The sequence below is a fragment of the Hyperoodon ampullatus genome (genome assembly GCF_949752795.1).
Source record: "Hyperoodon ampullatus genome assembly, chromosome: 17".
NCBI classification, from domain to species: domain Eukaryota; kingdom Metazoa; phylum Chordata; class Mammalia; order Artiodactyla; family Ziphiidae; genus Hyperoodon; species Hyperoodon ampullatus.
Window position 1 is genome coordinate 88,265 of NC_136930.1, and position 25,693 is coordinate 113,957.

At 42.3% G+C, this 25,693-nt stretch overlaps 1 protein-coding gene and 2 pseudogenes across 3 annotated transcripts in view; all 3 read left to right on the forward strand.

Moving 5' to 3' along the window:
* Positions 1–531: 531 nt before the first annotated feature.
* The window catches only part of SPIDR (scaffold protein involved in DNA repair), a gene marked incomplete at its 5' end in the record, with an annotated part of 358,863 nt that continues 333,701 nt past the window's right edge, over positions 532–25,693 (forward strand). The window contains 2 exons of the mRNA XM_079722236.1: positions 532–564; positions 25,292–25,447. Of these exons, the coding sequence (XP_079578362.1) occupies positions 532–564; positions 25,292–25,447 (189 nt within the window). The remainder of the gene's footprint in view (positions 565–25,291; positions 25,448–25,693) is intronic.
* LOC307065380 (protein FAM136A-like) lies at positions 13,787–14,241 on the forward strand (annotated as a pseudogene). Its single transcript has one exon. The product of its transcript is annotated as a protein FAM136A-like (transcript).
* On the forward strand, positions 24,756–25,102 carry LOC307065718 (small ribosomal subunit protein eS26-like; annotated as a pseudogene). Its single transcript has one exon. The product of its transcript is annotated as a small ribosomal subunit protein eS26-like (transcript).

Genomic DNA, 25,693 nt, shown 5'->3' on the forward strand with positions numbered 1-25,693 from the left:
CCATTCCCTAAGCACCGCTTGCTGAATTCATAGCCCACTTTGGGTTACCGTTTATTTTTATTAAGGCCGGTCCTTGCCTGACAAAGCACACCACGTACGAGCTTTATTTGAAAAACCCCGCGCGGGTTTTTCAGCAGCTCCCTGACCAGGAGCGACGGCGGCGCTGCGGCCAGTCCAGCGCGTGCTCTGCCGGACCCGGGCCCAGTTACAGGCAGGCCGAGCAGCGCAAGACAACCCGGACCTACAGCTGGTGCGGGCGCCCGGTCCCCAGCGGGCGCACTGTAGGTCAGTGCCAGGAAGCGTGGGTAGCAGGGAACTCACGCCCCCGAGAGAGCGTCCGCCAATCGCAGAGTGCAGTGTAGCACGGCGCGCTGGGAGGGCGGTGCGTCCGGAGAAGCCCCGCCCCCAGCCCGAGCGTCCGCCAATCGCAGAGCGTGGTGTGTCGCGGCGCGCCGAGTTGGTTCGGCGCCGCGCGGCCTTCCGGCGGCCTGAGGGGGAAGGCACGCTCTGGAGGAGGCGGCGCGCACGAAGATGCCCCGCGGAGGCCAGTCTCATGGCTCAAAGGTAGGCTGTGGGCCTCTGGGCGCCGTCTCCTCGGTCCCCCCACGTCGGCTTCGCCTGCGGGGCGTGGGGCGCGTGTGGCTGGTCCCGGGCTGGTGGGCGGCCGGGGCGTCTGTGGCGTGGACGCAGCCCGCGTTGGAGGCGGGGCGGGAGGGGCCGCCTCCCTGGAGGGCGAGGGTCGCGGCTGCGGGGCGACCGGAGCCGGTGAGCCCGGCCGTGCGGCCCGAGTCTAGGTGGTACTCGCGGGTCTCTGCTGGGCCGCAGCGCGACGGCGGTGTCCTGGGGTCCGGGAGGGCCTGCGTAGCCGCCGCGTCTGCGCCGCGCTGCCTCCCCTGCCCCTTCCGACGCCGGAGCGGGAGCGTCTCGGCCGAGTCGGGCGCGGGGTCCGCCTGGTGACCGCGCTGAGAGCGGCGCAGCTGCGTTCTGAGTGCATTGCGTTTGTCCTGCGTGTGCCCTTTACCTTTTTTTTTTTTTTTTTTTTGCGGTAGGCGGGCCTCTCACTGTTGTGGTCTCTCCCCTTGCGGAGCACAGGCTCCGGAGCACAGGCTCAGTGGCCATGGCTCACGGGCCTAGCCGCTCTGCAGCATGTGGGATCTTCCCAGACCGGGGCACGAACCCGTGTCCCCTGCATCGGCAGGCGGACTCTCAACCACTGCGCCACCAGGGAAGCCCTGCCCTTTACCTTTTGAAAGCGATTTCTGAGCTCCTTGCTTACCGACATGCTTGTCTTGTCTTGTACTGAAAACGGAATGAAAGCAGACACTGACTCCTTTCTTGACTCCTCTTTTCTTACCAAAAAAGTTTCTGAAAAATAGTCCGCGCACGCTGGTTCAGCCGCCGTCTCACTGCTGTGTCTCCTTGCTCCTGGAATACCATTGGTTGTCACACACGCTGTCAGTTTTGTGACTACCCATTTACGAAGTCCGGGAAGCCCATGACAAACATAACCTAACCCTGATTTCAAAACTACTAAAATGTGAAGAAAGAAAAAACCAAGGAATCAAGGAAGTATGTTAAATTGTTGAAGCCCATGTAACTTGTGAACTTGGTCACTGTAGCATTTGACACATTTGCCACTTGATTCTTTTCCTGTATTGCAACTGCTCATTTATTTCTCCTTGCTGCCTTCCTGCCAGGTTCTGACTTCTGACTTTGCGCCTTTTTCCTCACTTTCCAAGTTTGTTCTGGGCAGTCTCACACGTTGATGTTAGCTGTCCCTCTGTATGGACGATTTTCAGATGTGTATTTGACCTTTCCCTTGAGCGCGGTTTAAACGCAGTGCACCACGAAGTTGTCACTCTCTCGCCCTTAGTCCCCTGGGCGCCAGCACTTCCTCCTGTGTTGTGCTGGTCTGAGCCTGTTGACACTGATGCTCTCTAATTGGGATTGCAGGGTGCACTTGGAGGAGCAAGGTTCATTCCTCACAGGCCCTGGAGGGTGCATGGTACACCCAAGGACCGCACGGTGATGTTGGGGGCGAGACACAGGGAGAGAGGTCTGCCTTTATTACGGCCTGAGGGTTAGGTGTCTAGAGTTTCGGGGATTCATTCTTCGTTGGCTAAGTTAAAGCAATAGCAGGGAGGGAGAAGCACGGTCACTCAAATGGTCAGTTATTTAGGTTACCAGGGCTTGTTGAAAGAGGAACCTTCATGGGTGGAGGCAGCCTAGTTCCTTACCTGGTTGTTTTGCAAGTAGCTATGCCATACAGCTGGAGATACTTTTATTCAAGATGGATTTCTTCTAAACCGGATGCCACCTGGTAATCAGATGCTTAATGTCAGGCACTTGCACTACATCCTCACTTAGAAATCTTCATGTTTTTGACTTGATACTCACTTTTCCCCTCGTCATTCTGTCAGTTTTCAAGACCTTATCATAGCACCTGTCATAATCCCTTGAACATATTAGATACCTAATAGATATCTGATGAATGAATGAAAGGAGAACTAGTATAGAAGGTTTGCAAGTATTGTAGGTATGAAGAAACATGGGGAAATACCCTGGTCAGAAGACTTGGGTACCAGTCTCAGCTCTACAGCTAACTAATTTTATAATTCTGGGCAAGCCATGTAGATCTTTCTGGACTCTTAAAATGGAAGTTGATATGTGCCTGAACTAACATGGTAGAATTGGGAATAGTTTTGGGAAAGGACTGAGTTGATAGATAAGAAAAGGAAGATGAGACTGAAGTACCTGAAATTGAAAGATGAAGAGGGAGGAGTCAGTGGTGACTCAAAACTTGAACCTGTGAAAAATGGGAAGCTTGGGGAGAGTTCGTTGCTTCCTACCTGATGTTAGGATATACAGATACGGGAACCTTAAGGCCCAGGGAGAGATTAGGCTCCAAGTTGCTCCACGGCTGGGTGTATTTTATTTCTTTCTTCCCTCCTGCCTTTGCCCCCTCACTGTCCTTTCAAGTGCTACGATTCTTATTCCCTCTAAGCTTTGTCTTCTCCCTTTGCTAAATAGTCAAGAACGACCAGATACTCCCTTTACCTGTCAGTCGCTTACCTTCCGAGATTTCCTGACCCTCCCCGCGCTCTCACAGTTCCTTCTGCCTCCGCAGACTGAATCATAGCTCTCCCCCTTCTCTTTCTCACTGAAAGGAAAACTGTATCTTGGTAAGGTCATAAAGGAGAAATAAAGGAACGCCATATCTTTCTGATGACACCCTCCTTCTCTACTCCTTTGGGTCCTCATCAGAAAACCTTAGTTTATTTCTGGTGCTTCTTTCATAATGGCAAGGACATAGTAATTTTTAATTAAATGCAGTGTACGTGTCATTTCAAAGAAGTTGTTTCTCTTTCAAGCAAGGGAAACATCGCTTCTTTGAAGCAGGAGGGGGAGGAGCCGAGGAGAGAATGAGGACCTGGCTTCTGTCACAGAAGGGACGAGTATTAGGTAGTAGGAGTGTTCTTCCTCGGAGACTATGGGGAAGAAGGAGAGCTCAGCAGATGGGAGGTCTGCTGAGCTTTATAGTGGCTTATTTTAACCTTAGGGAAGATGTGACGACTTGCGCTATGATGGTGACAAGGAGAGGTAAAGGCAGGCATGGGTGTGGAACTTGTGTATGTAAGTGTGTGTGAGAGTAGAGGGGTAGGGAATGGTAAGAGTGTTTACCAGCATTGACCAAGGACAGGTAATAAGAAAATATGGGGAGGGCCACTCTCATTTGTGGGTCTTTTCATCCTAGCCTTGTGGGTTGGTGATTGGTAAAGTGAATTGGTAGAAGGGTAGGAGTCTTAATGCTTGAAAGGAAACACTGACGTAGTTGGCCGTAAGAGTGCAGAGTGGCAGGTGAGACATCATGATTAGGAGGAGGCTAGTGGCTGATACCATGACTGGACTTGAGACTTCGAAGTTCCAGTGATATTCCCAGGTTCTCAACCCGGTCGGAAAGCTCAGCTGCTGTTATGTGTCTTTGTGTGGAAGGTGCACATGACAGTTATTGCTAGACACTTCTGTTAAAGTGAGATAATGCAGAATCAGTGGCTGGAATCTTTATTTCTGGAATTAGACATGCATGGGAGAAAATCCTGACATGTTGCTTACTAGCTCTCTGACCAGCACAATATACACAGCATTTCTAAGTTGTAGCTTCTTTGTCTATCAAATGGGGGTAATACCAGTCTTGCAAGGTTGGTATGAGGGTTAAATGATGAGAACGGCATGAAATGATGTACTGAGCGTATAAGCACTCAATGAACGTTAGTGATAATGAAAGCAGTTAATAATAAAACACCATGATAATGAAAGAAATTTCTAGATGAGGACAAAGCTGTTGTTCATCCTCTACTGTTTTGCCTTTTGATTTCTCCGGAATTGCTTCACTCAGTTTGTTGAACAAGGAATAGGAAGAGGGCTTAGTTTAAAGTTGCTCAGTGGTGGAGGGAGATTCTCCCCTAGGTATCGTGGTAGGAGTACCTTATGGTTCCGGTTTTAGCCCTTGGTAATCCCACTGGATGATTGACCAGTGGCTCTGCTTCTCAGAACTGGACTCCTTAGTACTGATAGCTTAGTCTAGAGGTTGTCTTATCCTTAAAATGGAAGGAAAGGAGAACTAACATTTATTGGAGACTCTTCATAGGTCAGGTACTTCACATATGTATTTCCTGTAAGGGGAAGATATTTTCTTTGAAATCAAAATAATACATGCTTATAGATGAGAGCAGTCGTATGGAAAGATTCTCACGAAAACCAGCAGTGGTTGCCCCGCTCCTTCCTGCACTGAGTCACGTCCCTGAAGGCAATCCCTGCTTAAAATTGAGGTGATCGTAGAACCACAGAGCAGTTGTAAGGAATTACAGACATCTCATGTATTCTTCATCCAGTTGGCCACAATGGTAACATTCTGCAAAACTGTAGTACAATATCACCACCAATGTATTGACATTAGTACAACTGTCTTATTCACATCTCCCCAGATGTGCGTCTGTGTATACGTGTGTGTGTGTTTAGTTCTGTACAATTTTATCACATGTATAGGTTCACGTATCTACTACCACAGTCAAGATACTGAACAGTTTCATCAGCATAGGATCCTTTTTATAATCACACCGACTCCCATTAACTCCCACCCCTAAACCCTGGCAGTCATTAGTCTATTCATTATTTAAAAGTTTTTGTCATTCAGAAATGTTATTGGGATAGAATCATACAGTTTATAACCTTTTGACATTGTTTTCCTTATTTTTTTCCCACTCAGCATAAAGCTCTTGTCCAAGTTGTGTATATCAGTAGTTTCTTCATTTTTATTGCGGAGTCGTGGTCCATGGAATGGATGTACCACAGTTTCACTTAGCATTTTACCTGTTGAAGTACATCTGGGCTGTTTCCAGTTTCTGGCTATTAGAATAAAGCTGCTGTGAACACTTGTGTACAGGTGTTTTGGGGAACATAGGTTTTTATTTCTCTAAGATAAATGCCCAAGAGTGTAATTGCTGGGTCATATCGTAATTTGATGTTTAGTTTTATAAGAAACTAACAAACTTTTCTAGAGTGGCTGTACAATATTACACTGGCAATGTATGAGTGATTCAATTTCATAGATAATAAATTCATGCTTTTAAAGTACAGAATTCAGTGGTTTTAGTATATTCACAAAGTTGTACAAATATTTCTTATTATAGAATATTCTCATCACACTGAAAAGGAACTCCATGGCTGTTAGTAGTCATTCCACATTCTCTCCTTCCCCATCCCCCTGGCAACCACTCAGCTACTTTCCATCTGTATAGATTTGCCTATTCTGGACATTTCATGTAAATGGAATAACATATGGTCTTTTGAGACTGGCTTTTTCACTTAGCCTAACGTTTTCAGGGTTCATCCATTGTTGTAGATGTATCAGTACTTCATTCCTCTTTATGGTTGAATAATTTTTCATCGTATGGTATACATTAAAAAAATTCCATTCAGCAATTGATGGATATTTGGATTATTTACACTTTTTGGTTGTTAGGAATGATGCTGCTAGGATCATTTGTGTACCAATTTTTGTGAGGATGAAAGTTTTCATTTACCTTGGATGTAAACCTACCAGTGGAATTGATGAGTCATATGGTAATTGTATGCTTAAATTTTGAGGAACTGCCAAACTGTTTTCCAAGTGGTTACATTTTTTAGTCTCACCAGCAAGGAATGAGGATTCTAATTTCTCCGCATGCTTGTCAATACTTGTTATTGCGTTCTTTTGACATTAGCCATCTTAATGGGTAAAAAGTGGTATTTTATTGTTTTGGTTTTGATTTGCGTTTCCCTAATGACTAATTATGTTGAGTATCTTTTCATGTGTTTATTGGTCATTTGTGTATCTTCTTTGAAGAAATGTGTATTCAAATTACTTGCCCATGTTTTTTTTTTTTTTAATTTGGCTGTGTTGGATCTTCGTTGCTGCGTGTGGGCTTTCTCTAGTTGTGGCGAGCGGGGGCTACTCTTCATTGCGGTGTGCGGGCTTCTCATTGCGGCGGCTTCTCTTGCTGGGGAGCACAGGCTCTAGGTGCACGGGCTCTAGAGCGCAGGGTCAGTAGTTGTGGCGCACGGGCTTAGTTGCTCCGCGGCATGTGGGATCTTCCCGGACCAGGGCTCGAACCCGTGTCCCCTGCATTGGCAGGCGGATTCTTAACCACTGCGCCACCAAGGAAGCCCTTGCCCGTGTTTTAGTTGGATTTGTCTTTTTATTGTTGAATTGTAAGGGTTCTTTATAAATTCTGTATACAGTTTCCTTACCAGATATGTGGTTTGCAAATATTTTCTCCCATTCTGTGGGCTTGCTTTTCATTTTCTTGATGAGGTCATTTGAAGCACAAATGTTTAAAATTTTTGATGAAGTCCAGTCTTTTTACTTTTTGTTGCTTATGCTTTTGGTGTCATATCTAAGAAATCACTTAGGTCATAAGTCATAAGGGTTTATTCATATGTTTTCTTCTAAGAGTTTCTAGTTTTAGCTCTTACATTTAGGTCTGTGGTTCATTTGGAGTTAATTTTTGTATGTGGTGTAAGGAAAGGGTCTACCTTCATTCTTTTTTTTTTTTTTTTTTTTTTTTTGCGGTATGCGGTCCTCTCACTGTTGTGGCCTCTCCTGTTGCGGAGCACAGGCTCCGGACGCGCAGGCTCAGTGCCCATGGCTCACGGGCCCAGCTGCTCCACGGCATGTGGGATCCTCCCGGACCGGGGCACGAACCCGTGTCCCCTGCATCAGCAGGAGGACTCTCAACCACTGTGCCACCAGGGAAGCCCAAGTTGTAGATTTTAATTTCTGTTCTTTTAAGGAGCAAAACCTCTGGAGCATCAGAAAATTCCTATTAAGCAAAGAAAAGCAGCAGAATACAATGTTGTCTATCTTAAGGATACAACTAAAGCATATATAATCAGAAGATGCAAATAGGGCAGCAGTATATTAAAACAGTTGTGTCAGGTTGCCGGCTTGGTGCCTGGTACATAATTTTGTACTCAGTTTTTGGAATGGACAAATAGTGGAATAGGGTGATGCTTTTAAAAAAATTTATTGTAATGTTAAGACAAATAAAAATGGAGTACTTTTGTAAAGATTGAAACACACATGAACAGTTTCTTAAAAAGTTATGTGTAAGAAAGCTTGTCCAGTTGGTGTAGCTCTAGATTATCTCCTCTTAAAAGCTATGACCGAGAAAAACAGTACATATCATCTACCCAACAACTAATTTATTTATAGAAAGAAGAGAAACATACTTAGTGCCTGAGTTCTGGCCACAATTTTACTAAGATCTCAAAAATATTTATCTTTGAACATTCTGTATAAGTTCCTCCTTATTTTGAACCAGTTTTGTTGAATTCTGCATTCAGTTCTTGTCACTTAGGCATTAAAATAATATAGGTAACAAATGTACACTTATGAGTGTGGAGAAATCCATTAATCAAAGGGAAAACAGTTTTGAGGAGAGGTTAATGAAGAAATCACATTGCAGTAGTTGAAGAATAAAATCTTTGTGTTGACAAATCTCTGTATAAGTGTGCTGGGGGAGAGAAGGAGCAAGGGATAGCATGATGGGGTGAGAGAGAGTTTTAAAAAAAGTTAATGAGGAACTTGTGTATGGTTGAATGATGGCCTAAGGGGTGGAACAGATTAAGATAGGAAACTTTGGAATCCTGAATGCAGTGTCTCATGACTGGCATCCTGTTCTTCATGTTGAGGATTTTCTTCTTATAGCCTCAAGCCACTGGGATGTAAGCTTTCTGTTTCTTCCTCAGCCTTTTTAAAAATTCAGTAGAGCCTATAGCATTTTTACTTTTTTACCCAACCTTGTGTATTTTACTGCAGCAGAATATTCCAAGCATGTGCAGAGAAGCTTGTTCTGTGTTTAGTTTACCTGTATGGTAAAGCCATACAGGTTGGATTTTTTTTTTGGCTGCACTGGGTCTTCGTTGCTGTGCGTGGGCTTTCTCTAGTTGCGGTTAGTGGGGGCTTCTCTTGTTGCATAGCATGGGTTCTAGGCGCTCAGGCTTCAGTAGTTGTGGCGCCCGGGCTCAGTAGTTGTGGCTCGTGGGCTCTAGACCGCAGGCTTAGTAGTTGTGGTGCACGGGCTTAGTTGCTCCGTGGCATGTGGGATCTTCCCAGACCAGGGCTTGAAGCCGTGACCCCTGCATTGGCAGGCGGATTCTTAACCATTGCACCACCAGGGAAGTCCCTAGAGGTTGGATTTTAATCCAGTGTTCTTGGTGGTGGTTCTCAAACTTTAATAGTGCCTAACTCACCAGGGTGGTTGGTGGGCCTCTCATCACTCAAGATTCTAATTTGAGGTTTGAGTATCTACTATCTCTAAAGGCATACGTGGTGATTCTGATGTGCATTGCCCTTGATTGCATTTTAAAAATTGTGGTCAAATAGAATGAAATTAACTGTTTTAACAATTTTTAAGTCTGTGGTCTGTGACATTAAGTACCTTCATGTTGTTCCGAAACTATCACCACCATCCATCTCCAGAACTTTTCATCATCCCAAACTGAAACCCTATACCCATTAAACAACAATTCCTCATTTTCCCCTCCCCGCAGCCCCTGGCAACCACCATTTTACTTTATGTCTCTGAGTTTGATGACGTGAGGGACCTAATATAAGTGGAATCATAATTTTTGTCCTTTTGTATCTGGCTTATTTCATTTAGCTTAATGTCTTGAAGGTTCTTCCATGTTGTATCGTGTGTCAGAATTTTTTTCTTTCTTTAAGGCTGAATGTAGTCCGTTGTATGTGTATACCACATTTTGTTTATCATTCATCCATTGATGGACATTTGGGTTGTTTCAACCTTTTGGCTCTTGTGAATGTGGCACTCTGAACATTGTTGTGGAAATGTCTGTTTGAGTCTCTGCTTTCAATTCTTTTGGGTATATGCTAGATCATACGGTAATTATATTTTTAACTTTTGAGTAGCCACCATACTTTTATCCACAGTGACTGCATCATTAGCATTTCTATCAGAATGTATGAGGGTTTCAGTTTTTCCATATCCTTGCTAGGACTTATTAAAAATTTTTTTTTAATTTTAACTTTTTTTAATAGTAGTCATTCCTAATGGGTGTGAAGTGGTATCTCATTGTGGTTTTGATTCACAATTCTCTCATGAATAATGATGTTGAGCACCTTTTCATGTGCCTGTTATCCATATGTATATCTACTTTGGAGAAATGTCTCTTTAGGTCCTTTGCCCACTTAAAAATTGAGTTGTTGGTCTTTTCGTTGTTGAGTTGTTAGGAGTTCTTTATGTATTTTGGATATTTGTTCCTCATCAGATCTTGGATTGCATCTTAAGAAATGCTGGCTTGGGGTAAGGAGTTTGAATTGTGGAGTCAAACAGCCTGTGTGAACCTTGGCTCATGTGTAAGTTCCCTTGCATATTAAAACTGCCAGCTACCAGTCTAGAGCGATCTACCTCTTTCTTTGGTCTCTCCTTGTCCTCTGTGCATGGGCACCAGTTTCAGGCTTCACCTGGGGACTCCTGAGGTCGCAAACCTACAGCGTGTCAGGATTTCATTCCTTTTTAAGGCTGTGAATAGTTTTTATTTTCATGTACATGCTTATTTTGTTTATCCATTCATCCATTGGTGGACATTTGGGTTGTTTCCAGTTTTTAGTTACTGCGAATAATGTTATTTTGAACTTTGACATTTAAACATACATTTGAGGGACTTCCCTGGTGGTCCAGGAGGTACGACTGCACGCTCCCAATCCAGGGGGCCTGGGTTCGATCCCTGGTCGGGGAACTAGATCCTGCATGCATGCCACAACAAAGAGTTCGCCTGCGGTAACTAAGAAGTCTGTGTGCTGCAACTAAGGAGTCTGCATGTTGCAGCGAAGATCCCACGTGCTGCAACTAAGACCTGGCACAGCCAAAATAAATAAGTAAATATTAAAAAAAAAAAAACCCAAACATCCATTTGAGTCCCAGCTTTCAGTTCTTTTGGGAAATCGAATTGCTCAGAAGTAGAATTGCTAGATCCTATGGTAATTCTATGTTTAATTTTTTGGAGGATCCACTGTACCATTTTCTATAGCAACTGCATCATTTTGTATTTCTACCAGCAATGCACAGGGGTTCCAGTTTTTTCCATATCCTTGCCAATACTTATTACTTATTTATTTTTTGAGAGTAACTATTACAATGGGTGGGAGTTGGTGTCTCACATTGTGGTTTTGATTTGTGTTTCCCTAATGACTAATGATATCAAGCATCTTTTTATGTGATTGTTGGTCATTTGTATGCCCTCTTTGGAGAAATGTCTATCAGACTTTTACCGAGTTTTAAACTGAGTTGTTGAGTTGTGGGAGTTCTTCATATATTCTGGGTACTAGATTCTTAGTTGGATATGTGATTTGCAAATATTTTCTCCCATTATATGAATTGTCCTTCTACTTTCTGATAATATCTTTTGAAATTCATAAGTTTTAAATATTGATGGTTTAGTTTATTCATTTTTTGTTAACTTGTCCTTTTGTGTCGTGTCTGAAACCACTGCTTAGTAACTTCTGTTATTTTTTGTCAGACCCTTGACAGAAATCGTTTGGCCACAGATATATGAGTTTTTCTGGACTATGAATTCTGTTCCATTGATTGGGTCTATTGTTATGCCCGTACCACACTTCTTTGATTACTGTTATTTTGTAGTAAGTTTTGAAATTGGGATGTGAGTTCCAGTCATGGAACTTTTGTGGTTTTCTCATAGAATCAGGATGAGTTACATGTTTGGTATCAATGTGTGACCATATAGGTGGGTTATTGTCAATCAGGGAACCTCACCTGAGCCTTGGTGTCCAGAGTTTTTACTGGGGCTTTGCTATGGACTGCATATTTGTGTTCTCTATTCCCAACCCCCATTCGTATGTTGAAACCTAATCCTCAATGTGGTAGTATTTGGAGATGGAGTCTTTGAAAAGTAAATAGGTCATGAGGGTGGAGCTCTCATGAATGGGATTAGTGCCCTTATAAAAGAGGTTCCAGAGAGATCCCTCCTCCCTTTAGCATCAGTGAGGAAGTGATCCTTTGCCAGATTTCACCACTAACACTGAATCTGCTGACACCTTGATCTTGGACTTCCCAGCTTCTAGAACTTGAGAAGTGTTTGTTGTTTATAGGCTACCTACTTTATGGCATTTTGTTATAGTAGCCCAAACAGACTAAGGCTCCATTACATAGACATAAATGGCTGATCTCAGTCTCCAGTTCTTCTGTGTGACTGAAAGCCTTCATTCTAAATCACACTGTCTTTCTGGTGTCACCCGCCCCCATGCTAACTCTATGGGGTGTGATTAGCCACCACCCTAAATCACATTATTAGACTGTCTGGTGTAACTGAAGCTCTCAGGCAAAGAAAGACACTTCTGTCAGCCATGGAATTCCAAGGGCATAGACATTACTTTCCAGAAGCCAAGGACAAAGGCTAAACTTGTTTGTTTGTTGTTTGGCCGCTCCGTGCAGCTTACAGGATCTTAGTTCTCTGAGCATAGATCAAACTCAGGCCCCAGCAGTCGCACTGATTCCTAATCACTGGACCACCAGGGAATTAATTCCCTAGCCTTCCTTTTAGGTGAGGTTAGATTCTTTACTGCATGTTTACTTTTTCAGTCCTTCCCTAATAAGTCTTTTACCCATGGTTGTCTTTTTTTTCACACCTTAAGAGCCCATGTTTATGACAAACACAAATCCTCTTCTCAGTCTGCAAATGTCTCTCCCTAATTCACATTCATGTGCCCTCATTTTGAAGTGAATTTGTGATTGCTGCCTTAACTCACAGAGTTACTATAAGGCTTCAATGAGGGAAAGAAATTAAAAAGTGGTTTTTAGAATTAACCTCTGCAATCTTCGTACTGCCTCTGCATGTTTATACTAACTTCTGTTATTTTACTTCTCTGTATTGTGTTTTGTGACAGGTCTAATGATCATATTGATTTCTTGAGGACAGGGTTCATGGTATTTCTCTGTGTTTTCTGTGCTTAAGTGATTACAAGCACTGGTTTGTTGAATTTAGTTTTCAATAATGGTAAAAATATATTGAAATTCCATCTGCTTTTAACCACCAGAGTGGCTGCATTTGGTTGTGCAGGTTGAAAACTGCAGTGCGCAGAGGCCCTATACATAGTCACGTCCTGCAAAAGTTGTATATTTATTATGCTACTCTTTTCAGTAGATGGCAATAAAGCATCTTTCCTAATAAAATCAGTACATTATGACAATTTCCAAATATATGGAAGTCCAGTGACTTGAGAAGGGAGTGTTTTTTTCTCATTTGCAGAAAAATGTAGCCCTATTAAGAATATGGTCCTTGGGCTTAAACTAGCTTGAATTTTGATCCTGGCTTTGCTGTTTACAGATACGTGATCTTGAAAAATGTCTTCAACAGTTAGTTTCTTTATCTGTAAAATGGAATTAATACTACTCATTTCACCATAAAATATCACCTAGGATCTATATGAGGTAATAGACATGAAACATTTGCAGTGACGTCTGGCAGCTACTGAATTATCTTAGTCTGTTCAGGCTGCTGTAACAAAAATGCCATAGGCTAATGGTTTATAAACAACACAGATGTGTCACAGCTCTGGAGGCTGGTAAGTTCAAATTTAAGGTGCCAGTACATTCAGTGTTTGTTGAGGGCCCACTTCATGGTTCATAGCCATCTTCTTTCTGTCCACACATAGTGGATCTCTCTAGTACCTCTTATATAAGGGCACTAATCCCATTCATGAGGGTTCCATCCTTGTGAACTAAGCACCTCCCGAAGTCCTCACCTCCAAGTACCATCACATTGGGGATTAGGTTTCAACATATGAATTATGGGGGGGACACAGATATTCCATCTGTAGCATAAATATTCAGTTTGTGATAGCTAAACGATTGTGCTTCTTTTCATTGGAGCTGGTTTTACTTTAGTAGTGTGTGATTACATAGTCATATCTGAGGTGGTTTACAATTAGGTAAAAGTAATTTATTCAGTTGCATGAGGTCTTAGTTGTGGCAGGTGGGCTCCTTAGTTGCAGCTCGAGGGCTCCTTAGTTGTGGCTTGCCAGCTCCTTAGCTGTGGCATGCAAACTTTTAGTTGTGGTATGCATGTGGGATCTAGTTCCCGGACCAGGGATCGAACCTGGGCCCCCTGCATTGGGAGCGCAGAGTCTTAATCACTGCACCACCAGGGAAGTCCCATAATTAGGTAAAAGTCTTAATTCAGGGGGAGGCAGGCTTGTGCGTGGGAGTCCATGTGGGCACCTGCGTGGCAGGGAGCGGTGCGGGGTCGCTGTGGCGGAGTTGCAGCAGCTCTGGTTGCAGGAGGCGGTGGACTCTATGGTGGTAAGTCTGGAGAGAGAACATCCGGAAGATGCAGGGCCTCATGTTCTGGTGCAGCGCCGCCTGCTGTGAGGGCAGCCAGGAGTCCATGCAGCAAGTGCACCAGTGCATTGAGCGCTGCCATGCACCTCTGGCTCAAGCCCAGGCCCTGGTGACCAGCGAGTTGGAGAAGTTCCAGGAGCGCCTGGCCCGGTGCACTATGTATTGCAACGACAAAGCCAAAGATTCAATAGATGTGGGGAGTAAATAGCTTCAGGTGAAGCGGCAGGTGGAGAGTTGCATGACCACGTGTGTGGATGGCCACATGAACCTCATCCCAACCATGACCAAGAAGGTGAAGGAGTGTCTCTCATCCATTGGGAAATAGATGTCTGCTACTGGCCATCGGGGCTGAAGGCAGCCATCTATTTAAAAAGAGGAATGGGGGTTTGGGTTTTCTAAGGAAAGTTTATGAATGAGGAAATTAAGGATGGCAGCAAGTTTAAGGCCTATATCACTTGCCTTTGGACACTGGTGCCTTTGTGTTTGAAACCTAGAAAGTGAAAAAAAACTGGGGCTAAAATTGGGGTCAGAGATAGCAAGGGAGAGTTTTTGTGAGCCTGAATTTCACGTGGCAAGTGCTTATCCTGGCAACAGGGCGTCTCCCTTGTACCAAATCAGAGCCCTCCAAGGTACCAGATTCTCATAGTACACAGATACCAACAGGCTGGCACGCTTATCTGACCTGATTATGATCCAGTAGAGCATGAGGAGAGATGTTTCTGTTCGTTGCCAACCTCCTGTTTACCAGAAGGATCACTACCACATTTTCCACAAACTGGAAAGAAAACAAAATCCACGACGTCACTAATTTAGAACGGGAAAGGGGGCTTCTGGGGCTTTGTGTTGCGTGGCTTTGTCTAATATACAGAGGCATGCGGTTGCTTTAAGACGTAGTGTTGATAGAGGTGCTTTGGATAAAGCCTTGAAAGGGTGCTTGTAGATACTCATTTCTGACCGTCAGGATGTGGATGCGCATTTCTTTTTTTTTTTTTTTTTTTTTTTTTTTTTTTTATTTTTTGCTTTATCACAAATTTAATCAGTTATATGTATACATATGTTCCCATATCCCCTCCCTTTTGCCGCATTTCTTAAAATTCTCACACATGACATCTTTCAGCCTGGAGACCCTGCTAAATTATAAGAAGCGCTGTCACACTGGTAGGGGAAGCATGTTGCTGCAAATGGCATTATTTCATACTTTTTTTTATGACTGAGTAGTATTTCATTGTAATTATATACCACATTTTCTTTATCTACTTATTTGTCAGTGGACATTTGGGTTGCTTCCATGTCTTGGCTGTTCTAAATAGTGTTGCTATGAACACTGGGGTGCGTGTATCTTTTTGAATTAGAATTTTCTCTGGATATATGTCAAGGAGTGGGATTGTTGGATCATATGGTAACTCTATTTTTAGTTTTTTAAGGCACCTCTATACTGTTTTCCATAGTGGCTGTACCAATTTACATTCCCGCCAACAATGTAAGAGGGTTCCCTTTTCTCCACACCCCTGCAGCATTTATTATTTGTAGACTTTTTAATGGAATGGCCATTCTGACCAGTGTGAGGTGATACCTTATCGTAGTTTTGATTTGCATTTCTCTGATAATTAGCAACGTTGAGCATCTTTTCATGTGCCTATCGGTCATCTGTATATCTTCTTAGGAGAAATGTTTATTTAGGTCTTCTGACTGTTTTTTTTTGATTGGGTTGTTTGGTTTTTCTGTTACTGAGTTATATGAGCCGATTGTATATCTTGGAAGTTAAGCCCTTGTTGGTTGCATCGTTTGCAAATATTTTCCCCCTGCCCATAGTTTGTCTTTTCGTTTTGTTTATGGTTTCCTTTGCTGTGCAAAAGCTCATAAGTTTGATTAGGTCCTATTTGTTGATTTTTGTTTTTATTTCTATTGCCTTGGGAGACTGACCTAAGAAAACATTGCTACAGTTTATGTTAGAGAATGTTTTGCGTGTGTTCTCTTGTAGGAGCTTTGTGGTGTCCTATCTTAAGTATTTAAGACATTTTGAGTTCATTTTTGTGTATTGTGTGAGGGAGTGCTCTCACTTATTGGTTTACATGTGGCTGTCCAGCTTAACCAACGTCATTTGCCAAAAAGAATGTCTTTTTTCTGTTGTATGTTCTTGCTTTGTCAAAGATTAAATGACTGTAGGTGTGTGGGTTTAATTCTGGGCTCTCCGTTCTGTTCCACTGATGCATATGTCTGTTTTTGTGGCAGTACCACGCTGTTTGATTACTCTAGTTTTGCAGTATTGTTTGAAGCCCGAGAGGGTTATGCCTCCAGCTTTGTTCTTTTTCCTCAGGATTGCTTTGGCAGTTCTGGGTCTTTCATGGTTCCATATAAATTTTAGGATTATTTGTTTTAGTTCTGTGAAGAATGTCACGGGTAATTTGATGGTAATCGCATTAAATCTGTAGATTGTGCTTTGGGTAGTATGGCCGTTTTAACGATATTAATTCTTCCAATCCAAGAGCGTGGTGTATCTTTCAGTTTCTTTAAATTATCTTTAGCTTTCTTTATCAATGTTTTATAGTTCTCAGTGTTAAGTCTTTCACTTCCTTGGTCAGTTTTATTCTAAGTATTTTATTATTTTTGATGCGATTTTAAAAGGGATTTTTTTTTTACTTTCCCTTTTTGATATTTCATTGTTAGTATAAAGAAATACAGTCAATTCCTGAATGTTAATTTTGTATCCTGCTACCTTGCTGAATTTATCAGTTCTAGTGGTTTTTGTGTGGAGTCTTTAGGGTTTTCTACATATAGTATCATGTCATCTGCATAAAATGACAGTTTTATCTCTTCCCTTCCAGTTTGGTTACCTTTTGTTTCTTTTTCTTGTCTGATTGTTGTGGCTAGGACTTCCAATACTATGTTGAATAGAAGTGGTGAGAGTGGCCATTCTTGTCTTATTCCAGGAATCAGCAGAAAGGCTTTCAACTTTTCACCATTGAGTATTATGTTGGCTCTAGGTTTGTCACAAATAGCTTTTATTAAGTACCTTTTTAACTGATTGTTTTTAAGTTAAAGTCTATTGTAATTTTATTCAGACTTTTCGTCTTCTGAAGAGTAGGCGGGTTAGGCTTGAACTGTAAGTAGAGATTTGGTTAGAGGGCTGTGAGGGAAGGAGGGACAAAGACTTGAACCTGTAGCCTTTGAAGGGGTCTTGCTGATAATCCTGCCTTTGCATGAGAATAAATTTATCACAGTTGGAGTTTATAGGTTGCTGTGCTTCAACTTCTCAACAGTGAGGAAGCAGGAATGGGAAAGAACCAAGGCAAACTCATTGTTTGCTTTTGAGTGGGGAGTGATCAGTAAAATAAAATTGGACCCAGAGTGTGATATATTAGCAGCTGTCATTGTTTTATGTCTTTAAGCCCTTAGATTAAGGGTAATGTCAGTGGAGCCAAGAGTGGTTTTAGGTAGCCTGGCATGGGAACTTGGTTTCTAGCAGAGGAATTTTCCATTTCAGAAAAAAATAAGTTTCAGACTAATGGTATTCTGAGCTGGTGTACAGGGCTAGTGGAAAATAGTTCTGCTTTTCTTTTCAAGTGTTGAAAATTAAATACATCACCATATTTCCAACATTGTTACGTTAAGAAGTTCCGGATTGTTGAGAAGAATGAGAAAAAGAGGGGCTAGATTGCTAGAGATTAGGATTCTAGCATCAGAGTCTTAGAATAGCTGTAGTAAATTAGTCTGGTTTGTTTGAACAGTTTAGGTGTGTGATGACACCAAAACTAGGTGATTATTGTACTGTAAGTTTAAGCATAATTGTACATTCCAGATATTTACTACTTAGCCAAAGTAATCTTAAGTTTGAAAGTATACGAAAATTATACAAAATGTGGCAACTGTTTCCTTTATTTTCTCTGATGACAGAAGAAGAAATGAATTTAAACTGCTACATGATTTAATGCCTTTGTGACCAAAAACTTTAAAACACTGGAATGGCTATGGATTCTTTCCTGAAAAAACTCTTCCGTGAATGGAAGAGATAGTATTGATATGAACTTCCTTAAATGAAGCAATGATTTAGGTGATCCCTAACCTTATTTAGCATATGCTGAAATTATTTAACAGACAAGGGATAAACCAGCAAGTTCTGGAAGCTAGCACTTCTAGAGTTTGCCACTTGTAGAATGTAAGTTATAAGTGAATCCTGGTTTGGGGGTCATAGAAGACATAAACACATGAAAATAGCATTCTCTGCTGTGGCAGTGGAGGTGCTATTGGAAGTGCTGATTTCCAAAGGAGTGGTTCAAGGAGGATGACTGAGGGCTGTGACAGCACAGGAGGGTTCGTGAAGAAGGCAGTCCTTGGGCCAAATCCTGAGGGGTCCAGCAGTCAGACTGAAGAGAGTTGGAAAGACAGCCTGGCAGGAAACAAGGGGAAGGGCAAAGTTGTCTTGAACCTTATAGGCAGTTTTCAGAAATTTTGTTATGCTTTGTGAAAATTTATTTTACTTACATGTTTTTTTCTCAGGCTTGTTCTAATACCCTTTATTTTCTTATTTATTAACATCTGTTGTCCCCACATCAGGAGGGTCAGGCTTTCTTAATCGGCATTGCCTGACTGTGAGAAAGGTGAGAAAGCTAGAGCACTGGTTATGGGGGCAGCTCATGGAATAGTGACTTTGACTCTGCAATAAACTGACCTTTTCCAAAGAGTCATTTAATTCCCTTCTTCTTTATTTTTAATGTTTTTTTGAAATATTTATTTGGTTGCGCCAGATCTAAGTTGCGGCAGGTGGGCTCCTTAGTTGTGGCATGTGAACTCTTAGTTGTGGCTTGCATGTGGGATCTAGTTCCCTGACCAGGGATAGAACCCGGGCCCCCTGCATTGGGAGCGCAGAGTCTCATCCACTGCGCCACCAAGAAAGTCGCTTCATTCCCTTCTGCTCCTTAAACTGTCTGAGAGGCCGTAGAGTTCTAATCAGTAAGCTGCTTTTTCTTATTTTTCGAGGTTTGAAATATTGTAGTTGGTCATTAGATTAAGACAGTATTCTTATGAATCATAGTGTATGAAAATATAAGCATCTTTATAAAAATGTCTAAAGTACGTTCTCATATTAACTCTGCTGAATGTTAATCACCTCTTCTTCTACCTTCCGTTACGGTGGTCTGTGGTACTATTATTTCACAGTATTGTCATTAGTGTCAATTTTATCTTGGTAGTCGTCTTGAGGTAAGTATATTTATTATTCTCATTTTACTGATACAGAAACTGGATCTTGGGAAGTGTCAGTGTAGCCAACCAGTAGCTCAGCGGTGACTCTGGCCAGGTCGTTCTGACAGCACAGCTTGAAGATGGGAGCTGAAAGGATTTGTGTGCTGCTTGTGAAATTTCCTGGATGTTTCTAAGCTTGAGGAGGATAATAACTCAGGACATTTGGAATTAGGACTAGCCTGGGAAATCAAGGATCTATGGGTAGCCATCACCAAAGTACATTTCTTCCTTTGTTCAAGTCCAAGACAGCTTTCTCCAGGAAACATTCTCTCTATCTATTTTTGAGCTCATTAGCCCAATTTTGGTCTGTTTCTTCCTCCACTCTAATTATATCCTTAGAACCCTAGGTCTTTGAAGATGGAAACTGTCTTTAGCTGTATGCCTTCAGAGGGCTCAGTGAATCATTTCATCTCAGTACGAATATTTACGGAGTATTGTGGTCCAGCTCTTTCAGTAGCTGGTGATTGAAGGCCACCTTCAGCTGGACAGAGGCACAGAAGATTGATGGGTTGGCTTGCAGTTGACAGCATCTGGGCACCTGGGCAGCTCAGGGACCTGACTTACAGCCTGGAGCATGATTTGTGCCTCTTCTTTCTTTCTCAGGTTTCTTCATATTATATGGGACAAGGTGGCTGGCTGCTTTGGGGCCACACCCTTGGCCAAGCTGGGAAGAAGAGAATCTTCTCCAGTAGCCCCAGTTAGAAAAGTCCTGGAGAGGGCCTCTGACTGCCTCAACTTGGGTCCCATGGCATCCTTGGACCAGTTACTATGGCCAGGCTGATGTCCTATGATTATCCTTGGCCAGGTTGGGCACCCAAAACTGTGGTGGTGGGAGTGTGTTTTGTCACTAGAAATGTGGATGGATGAGAAGGCTGGGTAGTGAAGTCGCCCTGTAAGCACCTGCTCTGTGGCTGAGTAAACACTGTGGAGAGAGAAATACACATGTTCTAGAGAGCTGTGGCCAGGTATTGTTTATGAGGATAAGTAGATGAAATGGACATGAGTTTAACACAGCCTGAGGGCTGTGTTTACCCTTAGGTTTATACTTACTGACTTATTTACTTTAGATATTTTAGATTTTGTGACAGGTGTGGTAATAGTCAAGACATTTGCATATTCATTCAAGAGTCATTTAGTGAGTACCTCAGTGGGGAGTGCTGTGCACTGGGGATAAGATGAAGAGGCATGAGACTCCTGCCCTCAGAAGCTCTTATTCTAGGGAAAGGAGTAGATGGGGCAGGAAACAGGCTGTTGTCCCAGAGGGAGGGATTAAGCGGAGGCATGGAGGGATGTTTCATGGAAAAGATGGGCCAGGATCCGTGGCAGAGTTGGAGAGACTCAAAGAAGAGGAGAGGTGATTTCTGGCGAAGAGTTCCATGGATGCAGGTGTGGTGTTGGAAATGCTCCACTTGGCAGCAGCAAGGGGAGTAGAACAGATTGGCTGGGGAAGCAGAAGCAGAGGCTGAGGAGTGCTGTTGAAGGCCAGGATAGTAGGTATCAGAACTTGGGCTCAGGCCCTCGCGTCAGTGAATTTGTGGGAGGGTCTCTGTTGCCACTGCCTGAGCTGCTGGAGGGCAAAGTCTTTCCTGCTCGTCTTGTATCCCTGGGGCCTGGCAGAGTGTCTGCCTGCAGTGGGCACTCAGTACATGTTTACTGACAGACTGAAGATGAGGACATTAGAATTCTGTCTTTTATGTGAAGTAAGTTGGAGGGTTCTAGTCCCTAAAGAGTCTGAGTATGGATGAACTCCAGAGAAGCAGAGGACAAGTCGGATGCAACCAAAGCAGTGAGTGACAGGCCTGAGAGACGTTCTGTTGCCAGAGAGAAGGAAAACACACGTGCGCAATAAACTTGATAGGCCAGGCTCTGAGCATCACAGCGCCTACCGACTAGCTGACGTGGTTAAAACTTTACATCTGTTCCTCATATTTGACAGGAACAGATTTGAGAGCCACTGAATCATTGTCTCTGCTTAATGTAGATCAATTTCTGGGTGAAAGAGGGTTGACATCCTTCAAGTATGTGGCTAGAGCCATTGGGATACATTGGGATACATATATTATTCAGATACCCAAGGAAACTTCCTTTTTGGATTGTTAGACGTCTGATTTGTTCCCCAAATTTATTACATGATATCCAAAACAATATTTAGAAATTTTCACTTCTTTCCAAGGGGAGTATCCCACAGATGTATAGTGGAATGCATTTGGTTTTACAGGGAGTAAAGTTTCAAAATGAGGAAATAAAATACATAAGCACGGTGTCCTTGAGAGACGAAACATTGAGCAGAGCGCCAAGAAGAAGGAGAAGTGGTCTCTGAGGGGCTGACGTGGATGGGAAAGCAGTGAAGCAGAGTTTAACCTTTTTGTGTTTTAAGTGGTTGCTTTTTTCTGAAGTATGGTCTATTCAGAGTACAGTCAATCCTCACTTTTCAAAGATTCTGTATTTATGAAATCGCCTACTTGCTCAAATTTATTTGTAGTCCCCAAATCAGTGCTCTTGGTGCTTTTATAGTCATTTGCAGGCATATGTAGAGCAGGGAAAATTTTGAGTCACCTGACACCTATGTTTCCAACCGAGGTCCAAGGCCCCACTCTGTCTGCTTGTTCTAGCTCTCACACTCTCAGCAAGGGCCCTTTTCTTGGTCTTTTTAGTGCCACGTTTTTCACATTTTTGTGCTTTGTGTTGGTGATGTCACTGTTTAAAATGGCCCCCAAGCATAGTGCTAAAGTGCTGTCTAGTGTTCCTAAGTGCAGGACATCTGTGATGTGCATTATGGAGAAAGTATGTGTGTTAGATAAGCTTTGTTCAGGCATGAGTTATAGTGCTGTTGACCATGAGTTCAATGTTAATGAATAAGCTGTATATATTAAATAAGGTGTCTTTAATCAGAAACACACAAAAAGTAAGGTTTCATATTGACAGGAACTACGCTGTATTCCCCGAGGAGCAATGGTTCAGTATTTGCCAATTCGTTGTTTTTGGCGACTTTATAGAACATTAACTACTTTGAATAAGGAGAATTGACTGTATTTGTTTCCTATTCTCCTTCCTGGCATCAACCTGGGCTTATATAGTTATTTTGTGTGTGTGTGTGTGTGTGTAGGGGGGGGGCGGGATAACTTTTTATTTTGACAAAATTTCAAACTTACAGGAAACTTGCAAGAATAACATAATGAGGTTCTTTCTAGTGGAACTATAAGTGGGTTAATAGTGTCCCCTGCAAAATTCATGTCCAACTGGAACTTCAGAATATGACCTTATTTGGAGGTGGGTGTTTGAAGATGTAATTAGTTACTCTGAAGTCATACTGCATTAGGGTGGGCCCTAAATCCAGTGACTGGTGTCCTTATAAGAAGCAGAGAGGACACACAGAGATACACACGGGAGAGAATACCATGTGATGATGGAGGTGGAGATTGGTGTGATGCAGCTACAAGCCAAGGAATGCCAAGGATTGCTTAAAGCCATCAGAAACTAGAAAGAGACAAGGAAAGATTCTTCCCTAGAGCCCCCAGAGGGACTAACACGTTCATTTTTGGACTTGAAGCCTCTAGAATTGTGAGAATAAATTTGTTGTCTCAAGCCACTGAGTTTGTGGTAACTTGTTATGTCAAACCCTAGGAAACTAGTACAGTAACCCTTTATTCTGATTCACCAATTTGTTATTATTGGTCTCTCTGTCTGTTTCTCTTTCTCTACATGTGTATATCTAATTTTTTTCTGTACTATTTCAGAGTAATTGAGAGACATAGTGAACCTGTACCCCAAAATGTTTATGTCCTGGGTTAAGGACAGCCCTTACATAAGCGTAGTATAATTACAAAACTAGGAAATTAAAAATTGATGAAATACTGTTACCTAATCAGTCATTTATGCTCAAATTTTATCAGTTGCCTAATAATGATCTGTTTTCCCTGGTCTAAGATCCAGTCCAGGATCATACGTTCATTTTCTTTTCATACCTCCTTAGCCCTTAATCTGGGATAGTTCCTCAGACTTTCTTTGTGTTTCTTGACCTTGCCATTGTTGAGGTGTATAGGCCAGTTATTGTGGGCTTGTCTGATATTTTCTCTGTTTAGATTTAGGGTATGCATTTTTGGTAGTAATACTGTGGAGGTTGTCTTGTATTCTGGTTGTTGCCTCATATTAAGAAGCATTTGATGCTGGTTTACATCAACATTCATGACTTGATTAAGATGGTGTCTGATAGGTTTCTCCACTGTAAAGTTACTGTTTTTACCTTTGGAATTAATAAGTAATTTTGGGGGAGTCATTTTGTGATCATGTATATATCCTCTTCATCCTCAAACTTTTACCCACTAGTTTTAGCATTCATTGATAATTTTCTAAATCCGTCATTTATTTATTTGTTTATATCAATGTAGACTTACAGTCTTATTTTATTCAGTAGGTTATAATCCTTTACTGTCATTATTTATTTGATGCTGGAATGGCCCACATTTGGCCAGTGAGAGCCCCTTCATTCAGGCTCATGTGTCCTTTTTACATGTTCTCATTATTCCTTGGGCACGTTCTCACTCTCTGGCTCAAGATATTTCAGGCTCATTTTGTCCTTCCCTGTCCCATCCCTGGTATCACCCACTTGGTTAAAGAGCCGACCTGGGCTGATTTAATGTATTAAAGAGGTATTCTGGAGTTTAAAAAAAAAAATGTGTGTGTGTGTGTGTGTGTGTGTGTGTGTGTGTGTGTGTGTGGACTCTGAGTAGGCCAAATGATATTTTCCAATTTCTTTACTGTTCTAGATAACGAAGTGAGCTTTCTCAGAGCTGTCAGATAACTGAATCCTGACAGGTGTCTGTGGAGGTTAGCACCTTCTTGAGAAAAGATGCCTCTTCCTCTTGCAGTCCTGCCCCACCATAGGAATTTCTGCATGAGAAGGAACATGCTTAGACCTGTTAAGTATTAAAATACCATCTATGTTATGGCTGGATTTATTTTTATGAATTTGTTCCCTTCTTCCTAGTTAAGAAAGTTTTAATGGTATATTTTAATCTTAATTTATTTTTTTAAACTACAGTGGCAGTGGATAAGGGATTTTATTTCTGATTAGGTGGTCAGCTCATAGTAGTTGACCTGAATTTGATTCCCAATACAAATCTAAAATTTTCCTTGAAATAAAATGCAAATTTAAAAACTTATAAAGTGAGTATTTGTCTGTCATATAGACATTTAAAAAAACGAAACAAAATAGCTTGAGGAAAGAGGTCAGTGTTGTCACTGTTGCTGGATATAAACTCCTCGGCTCCGTTGGGTCTTCTAGGGCGGAGCCCTTACCCTTTCTATTTCTGGTGCATTCTCAGGCTGCCTGCTCCCCTTCCTGGTGAACACCAGATGTCTGTGCTCAGTCCTCCTTTGCTCCCTTGCTTCTCTCAGCTTCTTTCCTCTCAGATACGATACCATGCAGAACTTTGGAGTGTTCATTGTTTGTCCTCACACGCTTGTATTTTGGAGTTTGTTGTCTAGTTGTGTTGTCCACATGCTTTTGGTTTTGCTATCTCGTGACTCTTTCTTTCTGTGGCGGTTCAGAGACGTTTAAAAACTCTGCCAGTCCTCTCTCGCCTTCTCACTTCCAGGATGACCAAGAAAAGAAGGAACAATGGTCATGCCTAAAAGGGCCACAGACATGTGCAACCTGTTCGCTGCACAACTGTTCACGATGTGTGCCCAAGGACAAGGCTGTTAAGAAATTCGTCATTTGGAACATAGTAGAGGCCGAAGCTTTCCGTGACATTTCTGAAGCCAGTGTTTTCGATGCGTGTGTGCTTCCCAGACTGTATGTGAAAGTACATAACTGCACGAGTTGTGCCATTCACTGCAAGGCAGTCAGGAATCATTCTCAGAAAGTCTGGAGGGACTAAACACCGTCACCTTGTTTTAGATCTGGGGGTGCTGCCCCACAACCTCCACCAAAGCCCATGTAAGGAGCTAAGTCCTTAAAGACTGAAGAAATACTGTTCTTTGAAAAGACAATAAAATGGAAATTATACTTAAAATAAAATAAAAACTATGCTCTCACCGATGCCATTTTTGGGCTTCCACGGTGTTGTTACTGTATATTTAGTGAAGTTGATTTCACTGTTTTTTTTTTCCTTTGAAAACCATTTCTACAGAGAAAAAGAAACTGGGATGTAGAATACCCATCCTTTCCAGGAGAGAGTCCACTGCAGTGCAGACGAGCAGGTCTCAGGACCGTGGGGGCAGAAGCTTCCCTCTCTGAAGCATGGCTCAGGTGTGGAGAAGGATTTCAGGAGACTCCTGAGACTCTGGTAAAGTCATAATATTTTTTTCCCTGAATGCTGAAGGACAAATCTTAGATTCCTGAGAGTTCAGGCCACTGTAATTATATTTCTTCAGAATTCCTTTCCTTATTTTCTTTCAAAACACTGTAATTGGTGTGTTACTTTTCTCTCCTCATCCTTGAATTCCTTAAAAATTGTGGCATGGCAGTATTCACCTTTTTCTGTCATGCAGAACCTTTGTACTTCTTTGTAAGTGAAGGATACGTACTGAAA